Genomic DNA, 22,522 nt, shown 5'->3' with positions numbered 1-22,522 from the left:
TTACAAAGAGTTTATGGTATAATCTTTTGGCTAAGTATCTCTGACAACCTCCCCAAAGTTTAAATTTTAAGATAATTTTTTAACTGAGAGATGACTTTGAGTCATTCCAAAGGGCCCTGGAATGCCTCAAGTATTTATTCTCTCTACTTAAAAAAATAAATGTTTTTAAACTAAATTAGGCCTATTTAATATACTTGAAATTACATAGGAAATTTGCAAAATAAAAATTAATAATAACTCTATTCTATTTGTATATATATATACATATAGTTAAAATGGATGTTATAGAAATTTCAGTCTTTTCCAGAAAGGAACTTGCAAAGATTCAGAGCCAAATTCAAACTGGAAACTCAGGGGTAGCAGGTATCCAGTCAGCGACACCAGGGAAGCCAAAAGTGATGGTTTCCTGTGGAGGGAGCCCAGCAGTGATACTTTGGATATTTGTGCTCCATATTGGGAGTTTATGAATTATTTCCAATGCTCAATGCACACTTCCAATAAGCCATGTGTAACGTTTGAAAATTTTACATGTTATTTGTTCTCTATATGCTGAAATTATGTATTGAATCTAAATATATATAGACTTTATATTATTCTCATGCCATTTTACAGTAATTATTATTTACCAAGAAATTATTGTCTTGGAATGTTATATCTTATAGAAAAACATAGTTTTTTAATCAATTATATTACAATAAAATCTATAACTACTGCACTTTAAGTTTTGTCATTCATAGAAAGAAATTGTTTTACTCTGATGCATATGTTATGTCTTTAGAAAAATCCATGAAAAGGACCCTGACTTCAAGTTGCAGGCTTCCAAGCAGGTCATATATTTTACCTAGGTAGAGATTTATAGAACTCTAAGGAACAACTAAATTCATTTTTAAAAATACTGGCAAATTATCAGGATAAACAAAAATAGTTATGGGACTATATGAATTGAGAATAATTATTCTTATGACTCTGTTTAAAATATTGCTGATTTTTAAATCTTTTGTATCTCAAATATAAGGAACTAAAAAGCAGACATTCTGCATTAAAGGATCTGATAAATTAGTAACATTCATTTCACAGTATTCCCAAAAGACAAAGATTCAAAGACCACAATTTACAACTGGGAGATTTTTGTCCATTGGGAAAGATATTAATTAAAGTGTCTCTCCAACAGTGTTAAAGGGACTTTACCTTATCAGGCATCTAACCAGGAATGGACATCTGCCCTTATTTCTGGCACTGGCCTTCAACTCAAGGATGAGAAGCTACCAGCCACGAAGAAGGCAGACAGCTACTCTAAGACTTCAACAAGGCCTATATGCTCACAAATTAATGCTGCTCTAACTTTGTTCTTTTATCACCTATTTGTTATTGATTGAATGTATATAAAGTGATTTTTATTATCCTTTTTAAGGTTTCCTAGTGGAAATAATATCTGTCTCCCCAGACCCCTCCCTTTATTAGACATGAAAAATTTTAACTTAGGTACCTGTAAATCTTTCCCACCTACTAAATTAATATTCTGATTATCAGCTATGATAATGAATGAATGCTTTGTTGGGCATACACTGGACTTCTTCTACTATCAATATAAGCTTTGGTACATTTTTTTTGGCTATATTTATTATAAAAGACCCATCTTAGACAAACCCCTCCAAGAACACCTCCCTAATAATTCCCCTAGGAGAATTATATATGGATCTAATCTAGATGAGTATTTTATATGAGTAATGTCTAAATATAGGAATGGATGAAACTATACCCAGACGAAAAATTAGAGCTTCTAGATAATAAAATAGTAGAAAGTCCTAATTCATCTGATCAAATATATCATAAAGTACAAGTGACAGTGGATGAAGAAAAACATAACTAGCTTAATAAAAAAATTATGATAATACATGTAAAGGGTTTTTCAGTTGGCTGGGATGCTTGTTCCCCTTGGACCCTTCCTTGTCTAATGTTAGACATTTTCTGTTCCTAATCAGTGTTACTGGTTTAATATTGTAGCTTTTGTTCCTGGCATGTAAATGTTATACTAGATGCATAAAAACAAAATTAAGACAAGCAGCAAAGTTACTTGAACCATGGTGGCTCAAAAATTAGAACTAACCCAGAATACATTTTAACAAGGACATGTAGGCTCTGACTGCTTCCCATTTACCTGCCTTTAATTTTAAACTAGTGGACCGGTGCATGGATTCATGCACATTGAAAGGAAATTAATTAGATGAAATATTTTTAAATTGCCAGTGCACGTCAGACATATAGCCGGTCACTTAGCCTTTTACATAGATAGGTAGATAGATAGATAGATAGATAGATAGATAGATAGATAGATAGATGATAGATAGATAGATAGATAGATAGATAGATAGATAGATAGATAGGGGTCCCAGAATACGAGAGGGCACTCTGCAAAGTTGCTGTCGTACAGGGTGTGGAATGCAAAGGCAAGTGTACAGTAAACCAGATTCAGGGCAGACAGTGCCACAGAAGCAACATAACCCAAGGCCAAAGGTGGAATCACACAGCCCTGCAAGGAATTGGGCTCCATCCTCTCTGGTTCTGGGGTGTGTCACCAGAGAACTGCCACTGCCAATTCACTGCAACCGGCAGCTCCTGCATTGAGCGTCTGCCCCCTGGTGGTCATTGCACATAACAAAACAGGAAACAGAAACAAAGTCATAATTGAAAAGTTATTTTATTTTTAGCCAATCATTGATGAACCACTCTCCCTGCTCATGAGGCGAGAACGGGTCACAGAACTGCCATGGCGGGAGAGTTGGTCACGAAACTCTGAGGCCATGAAATAATAGAGAATTGGATCCAAAAGGCAGCAAATACTTGCAAGGCATAGACAAAAAGGGTGAAAATACTGTGTGCTTTTGACAATGGAACAACTGCTAATGATAGTTTCCTTTACCATGGTGTAAAAAATAAAGTTAATATGATAGGGAGTGAAGCATATGAAAAAGACTGCAGCACACATGAAAACCATACGCAATGCTTTCTGCCTCTCACTGATTCCCTGGAAAGCCATTGGTGGCTGTCTCAAGGATATGGTGGTTTTCCAGGTACACCATGCGATGATGATGACTGGGATCACAAATCCTGCCAGCTCAGCAACTGTAATCATCCCAACCAAAGCCATTGGATTCATTCTCTTGTATCCAAGATCAGCAAAGCAGGATTCAGTATTGTTGGCTAAGCCTGTGCTTCTGTAGATGGGAAATGGCAAACAGGCAGTGCCCACGATGACCCAGATGACAGCACTGATGCCCACATCATACCTACGCTTCCAATCTCTGGCCCTGAAGGGCTTCAGGAGAAAGAAGCACCTCTGAAGGCTGATGCAGGTCAGGAAGCAAATGCTGGCGTACATGTTGAGATATTTCAGGTAGAAGCACAGCAGGCAAAGGGTCCTCTGGAAAGGCCAGTGGTGGCTGATGTAGTAGTAAATCCGGAGGGGTAAGGAGAGCACATGAGCAAGGTCAGCCACAGAGAGGTTGATCATGAAAATGATGGCTTTATTTTTCTTGCTGATGAAGCGGCACAGAACCCACAAGGCTACACTGTTAGCCAGAAGACCAGGGATGAATATGAGGATGTAGGTGGTTGCATAGAGAGTGTACTGAAATGTCAAATTAGTGACATTGCACTCGGTCACAGCATCGCTAGCACTGTTGTCATGCATCTTGAATATTTCAGTATATTCATTAAAGTAAGTCGTAGAGTTATGATCCCTGCCCAAACCAAAGAAAAAAAAGTTTAGTGGTTAACCAGTTCTTTAGCCAACACCCAGATTTATTTTCACATTTGAAAAGACATAAAATACTATAATTAGAAGGGGCCTGTTTGCAGGTGAATAAATAAATGCTCAAGGAAAATATACTATTGATCTAAAGTCACCCAATGAATTAGTTAGAGAAACATGGAATTACCCCCAAACTTCTTTCCCAGATATTGAAAGTTATCTTTTGCAGGCAAGGATATTCTGAAATAGTCAGTCTACTGTTCTCACCACAGCAAAATGGGTGTGACATTTGAGTTTCTTTTGTGTCCAAGTTTATCTTGCAAAAAAAAAAAGCCTTGGTTAAAGTGAATACTGCTCAGTCATTCTCATTTGTAACGATAGAAATCTAGCCTCACCTTTTATGTCCCTTTGCCTCTCCTTTGTCTGCTACCTTGCCCTTCGGACTCTGACTTTCTATCTTGACACCACAATACTTGGAAAATGGCCCTGCTTCTCTTAGCCTGCATTTCCAGTATCCTGGCTGATTTTCAGTGGTTAGGGATGTTATCGCCTCATTATTCTATCACAATAGCTTGTGGTTCTCATGCACTTTATGTCTTTCTCTAGACTTAGGTCCAATTTGAAATTTACATTCAAAATTAAGTAATAGTATATGAATTTAGAAGCTGAACTGGGATCTTTCCCCTTATGTGGTCTGAAAGAGAAGAGAGTAATTCTTTGTGTAATTCTGTACTGGGGTAACATCATGGACATGACAGATTATCCAACAGTCAGAGTAAACATTGATTAGGGCACGAGCAAAACAGGCCACCAAAATCATTTCTTGGAAACAATTTAAAAGTTAATGTTGTTGTTTCTTTTCATTGAAGTAGTCATCATAAGGAGTAAAAGACCTTTGGACTTCTTTAATCTTATTTTATGATTTAGTATGGTTTCTATTATGTATCATGTGTATGGCCTGGGAAATATAGAATATTTAGGACTTCTCAAGGTCTGGCTGTGGATTTATTGGGTTTATGCAGGCTGTCTGCAAATAAGAATGGCTAAAAAACAGCAAACTTATTATTTTACTTTATCTCTCTTGTAAAATTTTAGACTGGAGAGGAACTTTGAAAATCATTTAATTCATTCTGCACATAATAGTGGTAGAAGAAGCAAAGCTCAGGTCATTAAAGCCACAAAGCCACTGAACAGAGATCTGGGAATTCAAATAGGAGGAAAATGTGCCTAACATTTATACACATTCTTCTCTTCATCATTTTTTCCCTTTCAAAGACAAATTTTACAAACATAACTTCTTTCCAATTTGCAAGAATGTTTATTACAGTTAGAGCTAGAAGTGGAAGAAATAATGCAGTGAGGTTATTCCTTGGGTGAAGTAAGGGTTTTTGTTATTATTTTTATGTTGTTTTGATCACTTTAAGTTTATAAAAAGGGAGTGGACAAATGTCTATCCAGGTATTCAGGTCCTCTGCCCATTTTTTTTTAAACCCTCGCCTGAGGATATTTTTCCATTGATTTTTAGAAAGAATAGAAGAGAGAGGGAAAGATAGAGAGAAACATCGATGTGAGAGAAACACATTGATTGGCTGCCTCCTGCACAAGCCATGATCAGGGCCCAGGCCAGGGAGGAGCCTGCAACCAATGTATGTGCCCTTGATTGGAATCAAACCCGGGACCCTTCAGTCTGCAGGCTGATGCTCTATCCACTGAGCAACTTTTCATATGTCTATTGGTCATCTCTATGTCCTCTTTGGAAAGATGTCTATTCAGGTCCTCTGGACATTTTCTAATCGGATTGTTGTTTTTTAGATGTTGAGTTGTATGAGTATTTTTATCAATTGTTATATGAACCCCTTATTGGAAGTATAATTTTGTATTCAATAGGTTGAAATTTAATTTTTGTTAATGGTCTCTTTTACTGTGCAAAATATTTTTAGTTTGCTGTAGTCACATTTCTTTATTGTTTCTCTTTTGTTTCCCTTGCCGAAGGGATATATCAGAAAGAATATTACTAAGAGCAATGTCAGAGAGTTTACTGCCTATGTTTTTTATCTAAGAGTTTTATTGTTTGGGGTCATACATGTAAGGTTTCATTTCATTTGAGTTTATTCTTGTATATGGTATAAGCAGGTGGTTTAGTTTTATTTTTTTCATGTATCTGTTCAGATTTCCCAACACCATTTTTCTTTTTCATTTTTAATGTTTACTTAAATCATTTTTTTATTTTTCAATTACAGCTGATAAACAATATCATATTAGTTTCAGATATACTGTCCAGAGATTAGACATTATATAACTCACTAAGTGATCATTGCAATAAATCTGATACAATACATAGTTATTCCTGCCTTAATCCCATTATACATTCTTGCCTCCTTTTTCATATATTAATTGACCATATATATGTGAGTTTATTTCTGGGCTGTCTATTCTGTTTCATTTATCTATATGCCTGTTTTTATGCCAGTACCATGCCGTTTTGATTACTATAGCCTTGTAGCATAGTTTGATATCAGGTAGCGTGATAACTCCAACTTTGTTCTTCTTTATCAAGATTGTTGTGGCTATTCAGCATTTTTTGTGGTTGCATATACATTTTAGAATTATTTGTTGTATTTGCTTTAAATCTATAGATTGCTTTGGGTAGTATGACCAGTTTAACAGTGTTAATTTTTCCTATCCATCAGCACAATATATGCTTCCATTTATTTGTATTTTTTTTATTCATTGTCTTATAATTTTCTGAGTATATGACTTTTACTTCCTTGGTTAAATTTATTCTTAGGTATTTTATTTTTTAATCTGCTTTTATTGATTTCAGGGAGAGAGATATGTAAATATCAATGATGAGAGAAATTAATTGATTGGCTGCCTCCTGCATGACCCCCTACAGGGGATTGAGCCCACAACCCAGGCATGTGCCTTGACTAGGAATCGAAAACCATGACCTCCTGGTTCATGGGTCGATGCTCAACCACTGAGCCACACTGGGTGGGCAGATATTTTATTTATTTTATTTTTTATGCAATTGTAAGTGGGATTGCTATCCTAATCTCTCTTTTTTATAGTTTATTACTAGAGTACAAAATGCCACTATCCTGCTACTTTACTGAGTTCATTTATCAGTTCTATAATGTTTTAGTGAAATCTTTAGGGTAAGTTATAAATAATCATGGGGTGTAAAATACAGCATAGGGACTATAATCAATAGCCTCTCTATATAAAAGGCTAAGCCACCAAACCACTGGCCGACCAGCCAGTAAGTATGATGCACACTGACCACCAAGGGACAGATGCTCAATGCAGGAGCTGCCGAGTGACAGCAACTTTGCAGAGTGCCCTCTCGCACTCTGGGAACCCTCAGAGGATGTTGGACTGCTGGTTTCTGCCCGATCCCCGCAGGCCAGGCTGAGGGACCCCACCTGCTGGAGGGACCCTGCCAGCAACCTTCTAATTAATTTTCTTTCAATGTGCATGAATCTGTGCACCAGGCCTCTAGTATTGTTATAACTATGTATGATGCTAAGAGTGTACTAGACTTATTGGGGGGATCACTTTATAAATTTTTAAATGTCTAACCACTATGTTATACACCTGAAACTTATATAAAACAATATGAAATGTTAATTATAATTGAAAAATAAATTTAAAATTTCATAAAAACAAAACAAAAACAGGAGATGCCTGCTTTTAGATTCTCCTTTCTATATTTTTTAAGTCCTGCTCCAGGAAATAGGCTAAAAGAACAGGATACCAAGTAATTAATTGACAGATAAAAGAGAGCCCACATTATGAGCTACAGTTACTCTAAACAGTGCTTTTCATTTTTTCTGCCCCTTATACTAGTATCCCATTCTTTCAATTTGGACTATCTTTGATATGTTCTACAAAATCGTGCAGTCTTCTGAATGCATGACTTACAAAAGAGGATTGAGGAATTCTCACAGGTAAAAGACAGGAAATACTAGTAATTATCATAGTTTCACTATCGGTGATGTACCACAGAACCTGCAATGGATTTTTTTATATGAATTATCTAATTAAATTCTCACAACTGTCCTCAGAGGTGGGTACTATTATTATTGTCATCGTGCAGATGAGGAAACTGAAGTTCAGAGAGGTTCAGTAAATTCCTGAGGTAACGAAACTGGAAAATGGTAAAAATGAAATTTACTATCACACCTGACTTGATCCAAAGTCTACAGTATCCTATTTCCACTACATCACTTGCCTCTTACTTCTCAGGAGGTACTAGATAATAGAATGAGGTTCATTGTGACACTTGAAGGGTACATTATGGCAGAACCTTTTTAATAACATAGAGAATCTTATTATCTTATAACACTAAGATTACTCTAGTTAAGCTATCAGGAAATAACTAAACCCTTGTCCCCACACATTAAGCCAATCTTTCCTCACCACCCACTTTGACTTTAGTATTGGCACTGTTTCTACTCTCATCTATCATCTCTGAAGAGGCTGTGAGAGAACAAAGGAAAATGTATCAAATGCATTTCAATTTAAAAAAATAAGGACAGTTTACACACACCCAAATCACACCTCCACTTCTGCTTTTACAGATATGGGTATTTGATTCTGCTTCACTGGTGTACTAAGTTTCACTTACTAAAGGGACATATTCTGTTGATACTTTTGTGTTAAATAATGGAGCTCTATCAGGCCTGAACAGCAAGCTAGAGGTCAAGTTTACACCTTATTTTTTTTTTTTTCCTGTGGGTTCTTACACCTCTGCAAGTAATAGTTTATTGTGAGTTTAGAGATTTGCATGGCCTGATTTCTAAAATCTCTTCTCTTCTTCAGACTGAAAGGGAAGTGGGAAGGTTTTTTTTTCCCCAAAAATATTTTTGGTGACAATTAAATGTAAAATCCCCATGGTACGGATATGCTGGCGAAATTTGTTTGTGGCAAGGCAGACATATAAACTCTTAGAGAAGAAACATTTAACTTGCTGTGGATAATATGTGAAATTTCTGAAATTTAAGAGAGAAGAACAGACTAAACCTTTAACAAGAAAATGCTGAATGGAAGGGCTAAAGTTGGAGTATGTGCCTTCTCTATGTCTCTTCCTCTGCCTCTATCTTTCTATCTTTGATGCTGGTTCTATTGTTGACTATTTCTGGTTTGACTTTGGCCATTGTGGTGCCAATCTGTCTCCTCTTCAATCTAGATGTATTTTGTTGTTTCCTGTTTTAGGATGAAGTGTGAGATTGGTGACTCACTCCTAAGTCTGAGTTCTCTTTCTCCATATGTGCATGACTCTCCTCCCAGACAATTAAACTGGAAACTGAGAATTTAAACAACTCCTATCACTACATTTTGCCCACACCCAATCAGAAACCAAGTGATTTTTCCCTCCTAAAAAGCTCTTAAGTTAATATCTATTCCATGTGTACTTTATAGCCATCCTAATCCAGGCCACAGTCATCATTCCTCTTGACTATTGTGACAGATAGTCTTAGTGAACTCCCTGTATCCCAGTTTTGACCTGTGTAGTTCATTCCCCATACTGTATCTAACACTAATTATGACTACTATTTATTGAGGGCTGCCATTTATTTATAGCCTAAGCACTTTTCACATATTATATAATTAATCCTCATAGAAGCCCTATGATTATTCCCATATTACAAATGAGGAAACTGAGACTAAGGGAGGTTAAATAAGTTGCACTAAAGTGAAAAAATGAATATTTTAAGTGATGGTGTATTAGAATTGGAACTCTTGCTTGTTTCCATACTCTCTTACCTTTATCGTGGTAATTACCACACTAATTGAGATTCTGTTAAGATGTGTTTCTTTAATTAAATTTCTTTCATTCAATTTATTTCTTGATGGCAGGACTATGTCATTGTTTGACCTCTTCTTATCCTTTCCACTTTGTGGCCCAAGTGATTTTTCTTTGAAATGTTTTATAATTCTCCTGCCTAAAATCCTTCACTGATTCTCTGTTTCATTAAGGGAAACTTCTCGCCGTGGCCTTAATGCCATACCTAATATGGCTCTTGTTCCCTTTGACATCACCTCATGCCATTCTCTTCCTCATCCTCTGTGTTTTAACTTTAACTTTTTAGAACAAGCCAAGATTTTGTTCCTGACTAAGTCCTCTGCACATGATACTCCTATCAGGAATTATCTTCCTGTAGTTCTTCAGATGTTCAACTCCTTTTAATTTCAGTTTTCTAGTCAGAGAGACTTTTACTGTCAGTCCGATCTTGGTAGTTCTACACATAATTATATATATTCTTATTCTCTCTTCTTTCTCTTCATAGCATCAATTGTAATTTAGATTTTTTACATGTTTATTGGCTATTTCACCAACTGTGCTGTTAGTTCCATTAGTTCCATAACAAGATCTGTTCAGTTCATCACCATATAGCCAAGACATAGGCTGTTACTTAGTAAACACTCAATGAAAAGTAGTATAATTGAATTGAATTACATACAGGATAGTTTAAAGTCCCTATTTGGAAGCATTATGCAAAAGTACAAACACTGATATGTCAACAAATACATTTCTGCTTTCCTAAAAATTTATGTTCTAATGGGTTATTGTCATCACCCATCCTTTACAACTAATAAAAGTCATGACTGAGTGCTCCACCCAAGAAAAATAGAGTCTGCAGTGTGGGAGAAAGACTAAGCAAAGGGACCCTGGTGGTTGTCATTTCAGCTCTCTCCCCTGAGCCACAAATCCCAGTCTTTCCTCAGAGGACACTGTTCCACTCCACCCTCTCTCTAATGGAGCACAGGAAAAATGCAAGTTTCCTATCTGATCATTCCCAATCAAATGTTGATTACTTGAGTTCCATCCAGCAGGCTGAAATGTTAGTAATGCCTGACAACATTATGGTGCTCATTTTAAGGTTTTAAGATGCAGAAAATGAAAAGTAAGCTATAGTATCCATATGAGACCATCTTAAACATAAAGCTGAAAAACTTTGGTATGACAGTCAAAAGAGGAAAACCATGACCAGTCAGCAGATCAGGACCAGAGTTACAACCAAGAGCTGGGATTACAGGATCAAGAGGAAAGTGAAAGTGGCTTAAGTGAGAATTTGGATTATAGACCAGTTGAAGGTACATTGGACCAAGATATGAGTGAACCTCAAAAGAAAAAAAACTCCTAGAGAACATTGATTCTCTTGCTCTTGATTTTAGTTCCATTGTAGATTCTGATCAACAAGAAAGTATCACAAAGACAGAGGAAAACCAAGAACAGCCTGTAAATGACACACATCTTCAGTTTAGCAGGAGCAGCAAACTTGGAAAAGATCTGAGTGATCAAGGAAACCAAGAGCATGATCCAAACATTTCCAGTGGAAAAGAGGATGGGAGGGAAGATCAAAGTGAAGTAGGTACCCACATTGATAACCAAGAAAAGGAGAGAGAATTTCACAAGGAGCATTCTAACCGGGACAAGACTGTACTAAATATAATGATATTCTGTAATAGTCCAACCAATCAACTCATGTAAGAAAAAAGAAAAAAGATGAATTTGAGGACAAGAAGAGGATAAATCCAATGAATAAATGGAAGAGGAAACTGCATCAAAAATCAATAAGAGCTATCAAGATACTGAATGGCAGAGCTGAGAGGGAGAACCTGTCCTTGAGATCATCAGCGGCCTTGAGGAGATGGAGAGAAAATTTCTGAGGCTTTTCTTATAGAACCTACTGATGATTGTGATAATGGCCCCAGACATAGTTCAAGTGACAACAACTTCATCTCAAGGGAGGTCTTCCAGGAGGTTAAAAGAGTTCATTCAAATTACCATCACATAAAATATGAGAAGCAAAGAGAAATAGAACATTAGCAGAGAGCTTACTGAATGAAGATAAAAATTCAAGTAAAGCCTCTATGAGGTGTACAATGTATATTATTGCATGAACTTCTAGTGTTAAAGAGGCCACATATGTAAGGCTGACCAACAGGGAAAACCGTTTGCCAAGATGCAATGATTTGATCTCCTGCAAAACTCCTTAAACAAGTTTGTGGCACTGACCTATGCTAGCTCCTGTCATCTGTTTGTTACTAAGTACAGACTGGAGGAGAAAAAAAAAAGGGGTACCAACTGCAGCTGGATTATTTTGGAGCCTGAAAATCTATTTCTGCTTGTATGGATTTTGAAGTGACTCAGGGGACAATAAAAATTGAGTTCCTTCCCACTCAACAACCTCAATTTTATCTGATTTAAGAAGTACCCTCTTTCAGATCAGCAGCTTATAACATTCAACTATCCTGACAATCTGACCTAATTAGCCCCTTCCTTCTTCCAAGCTTTATAAATTTGTTCTCACTGCCAAACTTCATTAATTTCTTACTTTTCAAATGGTTTTCTTTCTCTAACATTATAATCACTGAGCTGCACAGCAAATTTCAGCACACTAATTTGTACCATACACTCCCAGAGAAGTTAAATTTCTAAATCTCTTCATTTTTGCAGCTATGACCAAGCACCTTCCCACATTTTACTTCCTCCTCTGCCCAGCCTAGATTAAGTGGTCAATTTAAATATTCTCACACAAGAACTCTGAACTTCCTTGTTCACCATTCTTCTGCTGCACCAGCTTGGCAAGGCCAAGATCAAGTTCATAACCCACTTTTTTACTATCTAAATTGCTAAATAACCCATTAAAAATATCAGACTCTATTTTGAATGCCCAAACTAGAAATTTATGATCTCCAGTCTAAGTTTTGTTTTTTTGGGTTCCAGCCTTTTTTTACACACCTCTGATTAGTATCTTCTCCTGTTTCCATAGTAGCCATTCAGAACCTTCATGACTCTACTAAAGCTTCATCTCTCCTGTTTTCCCATCTCCCATCTTTCTTTTCCCATCTCCCATCTTCTTAAATTAGATAAAATTGAGGTTGTTGAGTGAGAAGGAACTCAATTTTTATTGTCCCCTCCCAGCACATAGTCTACAAGCTACATTCTTCTTACTTCCCAATACAGCTGCTTTTCCTGTTGCTTAAGATAAATTCCCATGCTTTCAATCCGTTTTATTTATAATTAATTATTCCATTTTACTCATGGATCATCATGCTCTACTCTACTCCCAGTCGTATCTTTGTCATAATGTGTCTCTAACACCCAAAATAATTTTCATCTGGTCTGTGCATCTTATTCTAGCTTTTTGACACTTTCTTTCTCTTCTTAAATAAACTCACAAGAGTTCTTTACACTGATTGTTTACCTTTTCTTACCTCATACTTTCTTTTATATCTGTACATCCTTTAAATGTTTGTCATCCCTAGGTCTTCATCATCTCTTTTTATTCAACACTCTTATACTGAGTAACATCATTCATTTTCATGGCTTCAATTGCGAGCTATATCTTGATGTCTTTCATGTCTCTATGCCCATGATATTAAACCTATATTCCAAAATTCCAGCTGAGATTTCCTATTTGAATATCTACCTGGGATCTCTAAATGAATATGTCCAAAATAAAACGCATTATACTACCTGATCTTTTACATATTTACCACCATCTATCCCGTCACAAGACCTAGAAACCATTGAATAATTCCAGACTTCCTCTTCTCTTTCATTCAATCAACCATGTTTTCTCTTTCTTCCTCTCCCTCTCAATTCTCCATCTCTGTGGATTAGTATAACACTTGTAAACTGATAGCCCTCCACTCTCTCACCTTCTTTCTCTTTCTTCTCTCTTTAGATTAAAATACTAATTAACTGATCTATCTGACTCAAGTATTTCCTTCCTAAAATCTGTCTCTACTCTACTACCAAAATGATGTATCAAAAGTGCAAATCTGGCCTACCATGTCCACCACAGGAATTGCTCTTAACAATATACTCACTGCATTATATTATATTTTCCCATTTATACCTCTGTATTTCTGACTCATCTATGATAATTTTGAAGGCAGAGACCATGTCTTGCTCATCTTAAAGTCTGTAGAACCTAGCAGGATGAGTGGCACATAGTCATTCAGTAAATATCCTTAACCTAACAAATACTCTACCTTATGATAACTCTTATATTGTTAACTGTTTATGAATCCCTCCATAGTGGGCTGTGAGCTTGTGAAGTAGGGGGCCATGCACTAAATTTATTTATCATTCCCCTTCTCCCTAACATTAGAACAAGGTTTTAGGTGTAGATTATACCAGTTAGACAATCATATACTTTACTAGTACAAAGTATCCTATCAATATTTCCAGTACCCAACTGGCACCATACTTAGTTACCACAAAATTGTTCACTACATTTCTTATGCTTGAATTTATACACCTATGACAATTTTGTAACTACCAATTTTACTTCTTAATCCATTCACTTTTTCACCTTTTTCACCAGTCCTCCAACGCCTCTCCCCATTTTAAAATCAGGAAACTGAGGCTCCAAAATGTGACTTAATTTGCCTGAAGACATAAGGTTATCAAGTGACAGAGTAAGGAGGGTAGAACCTGGACCTCTGGCATCACGGTGAATGCTCTTTTTCTAGTACAACTTTGCAAAGCTTTACCCTATCATTTCCCCCTCTTTTCATTCCTTATTATGTCACTAATACCACCAAGTAAACATGTTTATCAAATTTGCTTATCTTATTTTCTTTGATGATAGTGCCAATATGTAGGCTTATCATTTTTTGGAAAAAGGAAAATTAAATAGGGAAAGGTTGTTGATGGGGGCCCTGCTCACTCCCTAGGGGACAACCTTTACAGGCCATTTTGGAACCTAAATTGCTTTAAAATATTTTTCTTCTTTGAACCAAAAAAAATCTCACATGAATTACTCAAGGCAGTCTGACCCCCATGAACATGGTGTCCTTCATTCAATCACTCACAACCGTAAGTAAAGAAGAGCAACTGAAATTTGGAACTCTACTGTTTCCTGAATTAATTAAAATCAACTCTAAATAACCCACAAACATATGTAGCCTATACATTCTTCTGTAAGTTCAAAAAAATAATTTTTTTTATCCTTGAAATGAATTAAGATAATTAAACTATTCACAAACTAATACCTCAAAATTTGAATTGAACTTTCCTGCATGTAACTTTATCAGATTTATAAAATAATTTTTGAAAGGCTTAATTAGGTATCATTTTGGCAGTTGGGTGTAGAAAGAATTATGTCCTTTGGGAAAATCTGGGGCCATATCTTGATGCGGTTACCAGCTCTCTGGCCTGAAACAACTCACTTCATATCTCTGGGCTTCAGTTTCCTCATTTATAAAAAAGTAACAATGTTCATGTCTGGTACACAGTAGACATTAAATAAATGTTAGTTCATTTCAGCTTTACTTGTACAAAAAGTAATATCCATGGGCCTTTGGTTGAATTCTGTACTTTTCTGGGTTTAGCAAATGCCCCAAAAAGTAGAGTTATGAGAGATGGCCAGCAGTACTAAAGCAATAATTCTTAAAGTTTAAGGGTTGGAAGCATGTGTTACTTTAAAAAATATATTTCTTATTATACAAAATATATCTAGAAATCAAAATAATCTCCCTAAAATACAAACTGATGAAAATACAGGTCTAAAAAATACTTTTGGCTGTACTTGGAAAACTTTAAGCTGATGGAGTAGGTTTTTCTAGGAGTTCTTATGAAATATTTTTGTTTTTCAAAGAAAAGTTTGGTTTTAAAAGATTGAGAAATACTGTTTGAGTGACATTGTCATTGTGGAAATTAGATTCCAGAATTATTCACCTTGTTTGTTGTCTGATTTTATCATTTGAAAAAAGAATTAATTTACTTGCAAAACACTTGCCTATGGCCTAAAAGTTGAGGATCTCATGGTAAAATTCTGAAAAGAGTATAATGATCTTTGGCAAAAGTTAAAGGGTTCCCTTCAAGATATAAACTATATTTCCAAAAGATTCCCTCTGGCTAATTTCTATACTATGGTCCCATTATTTATCACTTCATGATATATAACTCTTCTAAGATGCTTAAGTGTGTAGTCAAATTGTTGTATTGCTAGGAAGGAAATTAAAGATTTTCTATTTCAAGTTTTTCCTCTTATTATAGATTATAATATTGAAATCCAGAGAAATAAAGCAACTTGCTCAAGGCCACACAGTAAGTCACTGGTAGGACTTGAGCTAGAGCCAATACTTCTTGGTTCTCTGTATATTGATCCATCTGCTTGATCATTCACCTATGATACATGTGAACCAAACTAGATGAAAATGTCTTGCAAAATCCATGAGTTGGATTGTAATTAGACTTTTGACCAAATATTTTAAATAAAGTATAGACTAACTTCCAGTAATTGCCCTGATTATTAGAATTCTTAGAAAAGGTGGTTTCACAACAGGCAGATTCATTCTCTTTGTTAGAGCTGTGACAGAAGATTATAGATTTCCCTGCCTCTTAAGACACCAAATGAATGTGTATTGAAAGCTGATATCCCTGTCTTGTTCTTGATCTTAAAGGAAATGCTGTGGTTTTTGCCCATTGAGTATGATGTTGGCTGTGGATGTCATATATGGCCTTTATTACATTGAGGTATATTCTCTCTATTCTAAATTTGCTAAGTTTTTATCATAAATGGGTGCTGGTTATGATCATATGTTTTTTTCTGCCTCTGTTGGTATAATCATGTGATTATTATCCTGCATTTTGTTTATGTGCTGTATCACATTTATTGATTTTTGGATATTGCACCACCTTCTTACACCATAAACAAGAATAAACTCAAAATAGTTTAAGGACTAACCTGTTATACTCAAAACCATAAAAATCCCAGAAGAGAACATACGCAGTAAAATCTCAAACATTTCTCATAGCAATATTTTTCTGATATTTCCCCAGACAAGAGAAAAAATAAACATATGGGACTATATCAACCTAAAAAGTTTTTGCACAACAAAGGAAACCATCAACAAAATGAAAAGACAACCTATTGAATAGGAGAACATATTCAGCAATGATACATCAGATAAGGGATTAATATCCAAAATTTACAAAGAACTTATAAAACTAAACACCAGCTTGGCTAGTGTGACTCAGTGGTCGAGCGTCTACCTAGGACACTGGTTCAATTCCCAGTCAGGGCACATGCTTGGGTTGTAGGCTTGATCCCCAATAGAGGGTGGTCAAGAGACAGCCGATTAATGACATTTCTCTCTCATCAATGTTTCTGTCTCTCTATCCCTCTCACTTCCTTTCTGAAAATCAATAATGTTAAAAATAAAAAATAGTCCTGGAATGGGTGACAAAATTAATATTTAAAACTACACACACACACACACACACACACACACACAACAAAAAATCCAATTATGCATCCCTATGTTCATAGCAGCACAATTTACAATAGCTAAGATTTGGAATCAGCCTAAGTGCCCATCAGCAGATGAATGGATTAAAAAACTTTGGCACATCTACACAATGGAATACCATGCAGCTGTAAAAAGGAAGGAACTCCTACCATTTGCAACAGCATGGATGGAGCTGGAGAGCATTATGCTAAGTGAAGTAAGTCAGTCAGAGAAAGATAAATATCACATGCTCTCACTCATTTGTGGATTATAATGAACAACATAAACCAATGAACAAAAACAGATGTAGAGACAGAGAAGCATCTATCAGATGCTCAAAACTCAGAGGGAAGGCAGGGGAGGGTGGGGGTGAGGGGGAAAGATCAACCAAAGGACTTGTATGCATGCATATAAGCATAAGTAATGGATGTGTACAACAGGGGGTGAGGGTGAGGACAGGATTGGGGGGATAAGGGGACATTGGGGGGATAAGGACACATTTGTAATATCTTATTCAATAAAGGGAAAAAATATTAAAAAAAAAACAGGCAAAGAACCCGAATAGACACTTTTCCAAATAGGACATATGAATGTCCAATAGACATATGGAAATATGTTCAACATCACAATTCATCAGAGAAATGACAACTAAAACCACAATGAAATATCACCTTACACGTGTCAGAATGGCTATCATTAACAAATTAACAAACAACAAGTGCTGGCAAGGATGTGGAGAAAAGGGAACCCTCATGTACTGTTGGTGGAAATGCATATGGTGTAGCCACTGTGGAAAATAGTAAGAGAAAAACAAATATGATTTCACTCATATGTGCAATCTAATAAACAAAATGAACTAAGAAGCAAAATAAAGACAGACTCATAGATAAAGAGCAGGCTAACAGCTATCATGGTGGGGTAGCTGGGAGGGTGTGAGGAGATTGAGCAAAAAAAGATGAAAAAGAAATGAGAAAAAAACTCACGGACACAGACAACAGTGTCGTGACACAACTGGTTATGAAGAACCACCCCAAACCACCTAGAAGTATGCTCACTTTTGTGACATCATATGTTCCACCACTGCCAGAATTTGAGCAGACTACACAACTTGAACTCAACAACTTTCCCAAAAGAGCCCAAAAAGGAACTACTTTTGACCAAAGTAGGACATGTGTTCAAAAGAAACCATTACAAAGACAATTACCCTGAATGCATGACCTGATTATGTATATACTGTAGGCCATTTCCTGCCTCAGTATACCAGGATATCACCTATTTTTAGCAGTGAATAATTGTACTGTGTCACAATTGCTAAGAGATAAAGTCAATTAATAGGAATGGTCATGACACCCCATCCATTTTAACAACCAAAATAAAAATGTTCCACTTGCAGGATCCTTGGTACTGAGACTATTCCCCACCCCCCAATAAAGCACAACAAAGCTTGTTATCATTCTATTCAGAATGATCCTGATACCAACTGGTGTAACACAGTCCACCTTTAAGTACTCCCCAACTGAAAAATGTTTCGTTTTTACTCAGTCATCTTTGCTCAAAACCAGAGAGGTTGCAAGCATTCAGAGTAATGAGAACAATAATCACTGAGAGATAGGCGTCTCTACTTGGGGCTCTGTTGTCCAGTAGGGCTGAACTTGAGTCAAAAGTCACCTTTCAAAATATTAAAAAATGATTCTGAACAGACTGAGATCATTATACCAGAGCTTATCAACTCATTACCTCATTTCCTAACATAAAATCCAACATAGTTATAAATACATCCACAGTATTCTCTTGGAGATACAGGCTGCTATCAGGGAAGGGAGCATGATTTAGAAGACACAGGTTCTAGTTCTAGCTCTATCACTAACTAGATGAATTATCCTAAGTATCCTCACTGGCTCTCAGTTTTTCCATCTGTATTGTGAAGGATTTGGCTCTCTAAGAGCTCTTTCAGCCACCAAATCTATTATCTCAAGTTCTTTTCGTCTCTTTTGCTGTATCTATGAGAGCTAATCTTACCAAAGCAATGGGACTAGACATAAAAACTTCATTATGAAGCTAGGTAAATAATACAGAACAAGAATTTAAATCCTCTTTTTCTGGCTGAATATGCTACAACAATCTCACTGAACACTATTTTCTTACCACTTGTGCCAACATCCTAGGTTGACAAAGAAACAAAGAGCCCTCAGGAAAGAGTGAGCTGAATCACAGGCTTCATGCTACTGTGTTATGGTGGGGACTGGTCGCATTAACCTTAACTTTGTACTCTAGTCTTACTCAAGAGAAATCATCACTCTTGCTGCAAGAAATCTAAAATAAACCAAGGACCATTTTCAATTTGAACAATGGTCCCACATTTGCCCCTGTCCTGCATCTTCATGCCCCCACCAATCTTCCCACACAGAACCACCAATTCCCAGATACTATACTATAACTTACCCTGGAGACACTCTAGTTTCTTTGCAGGGAGCTGGGAATGAAAAATAAAACTCTGGGTAACACGGATCCTGCTGATAACTGACAAATTTGTTGTTGAAAGAGGAAGTTGAGTGAATTTTGCATCTCACCACAGAAACCTTATTTGTACAAACCAAAGGTAAGTCCCTTGAGCAGATGACGCTACTAAAGGTTTATTTTATTTCTATTTTATCGGTGCAAAGAAATTCAAAGAGCTTGGAACAAAAGGCTGTGCAAAATTTAAAAAAAGATATGCATATCAGCCTTCCTCACTGTTCCTCACATTATATCTTTCTACCACAACCCATATGTCTACTTTTTTTACTAGATTCCAGTAGGCTCCATGGCAAGATGGGATTTTGAGGAAAATCTACAGGGGGTTTACCTAAGAACAAGAAAGCTGCAATTCCTTCAAGCATGAAGGGCACAGGGTGAAGATATCTCAAGATCTCTTGGATTACTGGCTTGGTAGTGATAAACTCCCTTAGTTTTTGTTTTTTTGTTTGTTTGCTTGTTTTTTGTCTGTGAAGCTCCTTATTTCCCCTTCAATTTTGAATGATAGCCTTGCTGGATAGAGTATTCTTGGATTCAGTCCCTTGCTTTGCATCACTTTGTAAATTTCCTTCCATTCTTTTCTGGCCTGATACATTTCTGTTGAGTATACAAGTCAGAACTAAGAGCAGTAGGACTAGCTTTGCTTACACTGTCCCCTTTATCTGGAGTGCACTTCTCTCAGTTTATCTCAAGGCTTAAAATTTAATGTGTAATTTGGTTATTTTTATACATTTTTTACTACCTTAGTATACTGCAAACTGCTTGAGGGCAAAGGTCACGGCTGACTTATTTCTGTATTACCAACCAGTCCAGCACAAGGCACTTTCATGAATGTTTGTTGAATGACTAATTGAAGTGAGGAATAAAAAAAAATAAATGTTCAAATAATGCATGAATTAAAAAAAGTGAACAATGTTGATAACAGAGTCTCCCTACAGATTACTAAGATTTTGGTTTTTATGTATAATGTCTCTGGGGATTTTATTAGTATGCAAATAAAGAAAGGTCATACTCTTAGGGACTGTAGTGTCAGCCAAGTCTGAGTGTAGTTCTGAGAAACAAAGCTTGCAAAGCAGCATGAACCTCTGTGGGCGTGTAAAGGAACCTCATTCAGAAACCACGGTCAATGGGGAGAAAAGGATTCATATGTAATACTTTAAACGATAAAGAATTTTAAAAAAGAAACCATAGCCTGAAACTGCAAAGAGCCTTCTGGGTAATAGCCATAGCAAACGGGAAAAAAAGTACTGCGTGTTAGGTTAAACAGTAGCATTTGGATTTTTGGGTAAGACTAAATAAAGAAGGGAGTGGATGACCGCAATTTTTTGTAAAAGGGCAAACTGGACCTGCAACGTCTCCTTATAAAACTAGCACCCTTCAAGAACTAGATAGAGACATGTCTAATACTCAGAAATGTCTAATACAAAATTCAAGGTTGCAAGGGATGGAAAAGAGATACTTTCAGCACTAGAAACTAAGAGTTTGAACTGATTGATGAAAAAGCTATGACTGGCTGAGGTATATCAAATGAAACATGCTTGACCTTGCAATCTCCTTATTAGTTCTGATTTCATATATTTATCCAGCCCCAATCTGTTATTAATTTGATATTCTGACTTGAAATCCTACAGAAAATAAAATATACTGACAAGCCAACACACATTTCAGTTGATTTGGCAGTTCTGTTTCTTACTATAAATTATTAAATTGGATTTCTGGTACAAATTCATTCTTTGTGAGTTTGAGCAGTATAAGCCAGGGTAAGATCTTACTCTGGACAAAAAAATTCCAGAACTTTTTAGTTTTAAATCCAAACCCTGGGAAAGAAAGATAAAAGGAATGCTTTCTTGACAATTAGCTATAAACACTACTTCCTACCTTCATTTCACAGACACCTTAACATTACTAAAAAGAAAGCCTGCCTGCTTACCTCATTTCTCTCTTGCATGCGAGTATCCTCTCCTTTCATTGGCCCTAAAAAGGAAAGCAAAATTATCTCAGAAGTCAGTGAACCAATTTAGGCAAAGGGAATTTCAACTCAAGTAAAGTTCTGAGTGTTAATTAAAACAAAAAGCTGATAATTTAAGAATAATCTCAGATTAACTTGTAGAAGAGAGTCTACTAGTTACTGAGTATGACTGACAGTCTAGGAATCATTATCATCTCAACCCAGTTAATAAATATCCACTTGTAAGAGTCTAAAAAACAGTACAGCTGAAACAATTTGTCCATAGTTCCGAAATCTTTACTTTCTCTATGTATTCCCTCAAATTTTACTTTAACTGGTGTATCATATATTTCCTAGGCTGAGGAAAGTTTAAAAATTGGTACTTCAATAGCTTTTAGGTCTTCTCTAACAGTAACAGTAGATTATGGGTGATAACTATTATTGAGGACATTATTCATTAAAATACACTGTTTCTTTTTGGAGGACCCAAGGGTAATACTTGATCGTAATATTAGGAAGAACCACATTTTCCCTAAATAATTTGTTTGATTTGGTTCTTATGGATACTGATAATTGTGTTAAATATCTCTTTTTACATGTCCTGCTGAATAAACTGAAACTAATTTGTTGTCTACTGGTAGCAACTTTGGAGATCTTTCTATACTGTGCTTTTTAAAACATTTTTATTAAATTTATTGGGGTAACATTGGTTAATAAAATTATATAGGTTTCAAGTATACAATTCTATAATACATCATCTGTATATTGCTTTGTGTGTTCACCACCTAGTTCAGTCTCCTTCCATAATCATATATTTGACCCCATTTTCCATCTTTTACCTCCTCCCCACCCTCTACTTTTTGGCAACTACCATACTGTCGTCTGTGTCTATGAGTTCTTATTTGTTTACTTATTTGTTTGTTGCTTTCAGTTTTATGTCCCACATATGAGTGAAATTATATGGTTCTTGACCTTTTCTGCCTGACTTATTTTGCTTAGAATGTGGGACATACTAGTATATGCAATGTAATACTACTCAATCATAAGAAAAG

General features: G+C 36.0%; 2 protein-coding genes and 1 pseudogene across 2 annotated transcripts in view; 1 reads left to right on the top strand and 2 right to left on the bottom strand.

The window, feature by feature from the left end:
- Window positions 1-3,380, bottom strand: part of LOC118654509 (putative P2Y purinoceptor 10) — a 61,747-nt gene extending 58,367 nt beyond the window's left edge. Inside the window, exon 1 of the mRNA XM_036305875.1 lies at window positions 3,288-3,380. The gene's annotated coding sequence lies outside the window, so the exon portion shown is untranslated. The remainder of the gene's footprint in view (window positions 1-3,287) is intronic.
- On the bottom strand, window positions 2,680-19,532 carry LOC118654508 (putative P2Y purinoceptor 10). The gene is made up of 2 exons (XM_036305874.1): window positions 19,451-19,532; window positions 2,680-3,740 (listed from the first exon to the last, which is right to left on the bottom strand). Exon 2 carries the CDS (start codon window positions 3,689-3,691, stop codon window positions 2,705-2,707), a length of 987 nt encoding a protein of 328 aa, XP_036161767.1. The 5' UTR covers window positions 3,692-3,740; window positions 19,451-19,532; the 3' UTR covers window positions 2,680-2,704.
- On the top strand, window positions 10,703-11,969 carry LOC118653528 (annotated as a pseudogene).
- Window positions 19,533-22,522: the final 2,990 nt, after the last annotated feature.

The sequence above is a fragment of the Myotis myotis genome, unplaced genomic scaffold (genome assembly GCF_014108235.1).
Source record: "Myotis myotis isolate mMyoMyo1 unplaced genomic scaffold, mMyoMyo1.p scaffold_m19_p_4, whole genome shotgun sequence".
Lineage (NCBI taxonomy): Eukaryota > Metazoa > Chordata > Mammalia > Chiroptera > Vespertilionidae > Myotis > Myotis myotis.
The sequence above is the reverse complement of the archived record's forward strand: the minus strand, read 5'-3'. Positions and strand labels throughout refer to the sequence as shown.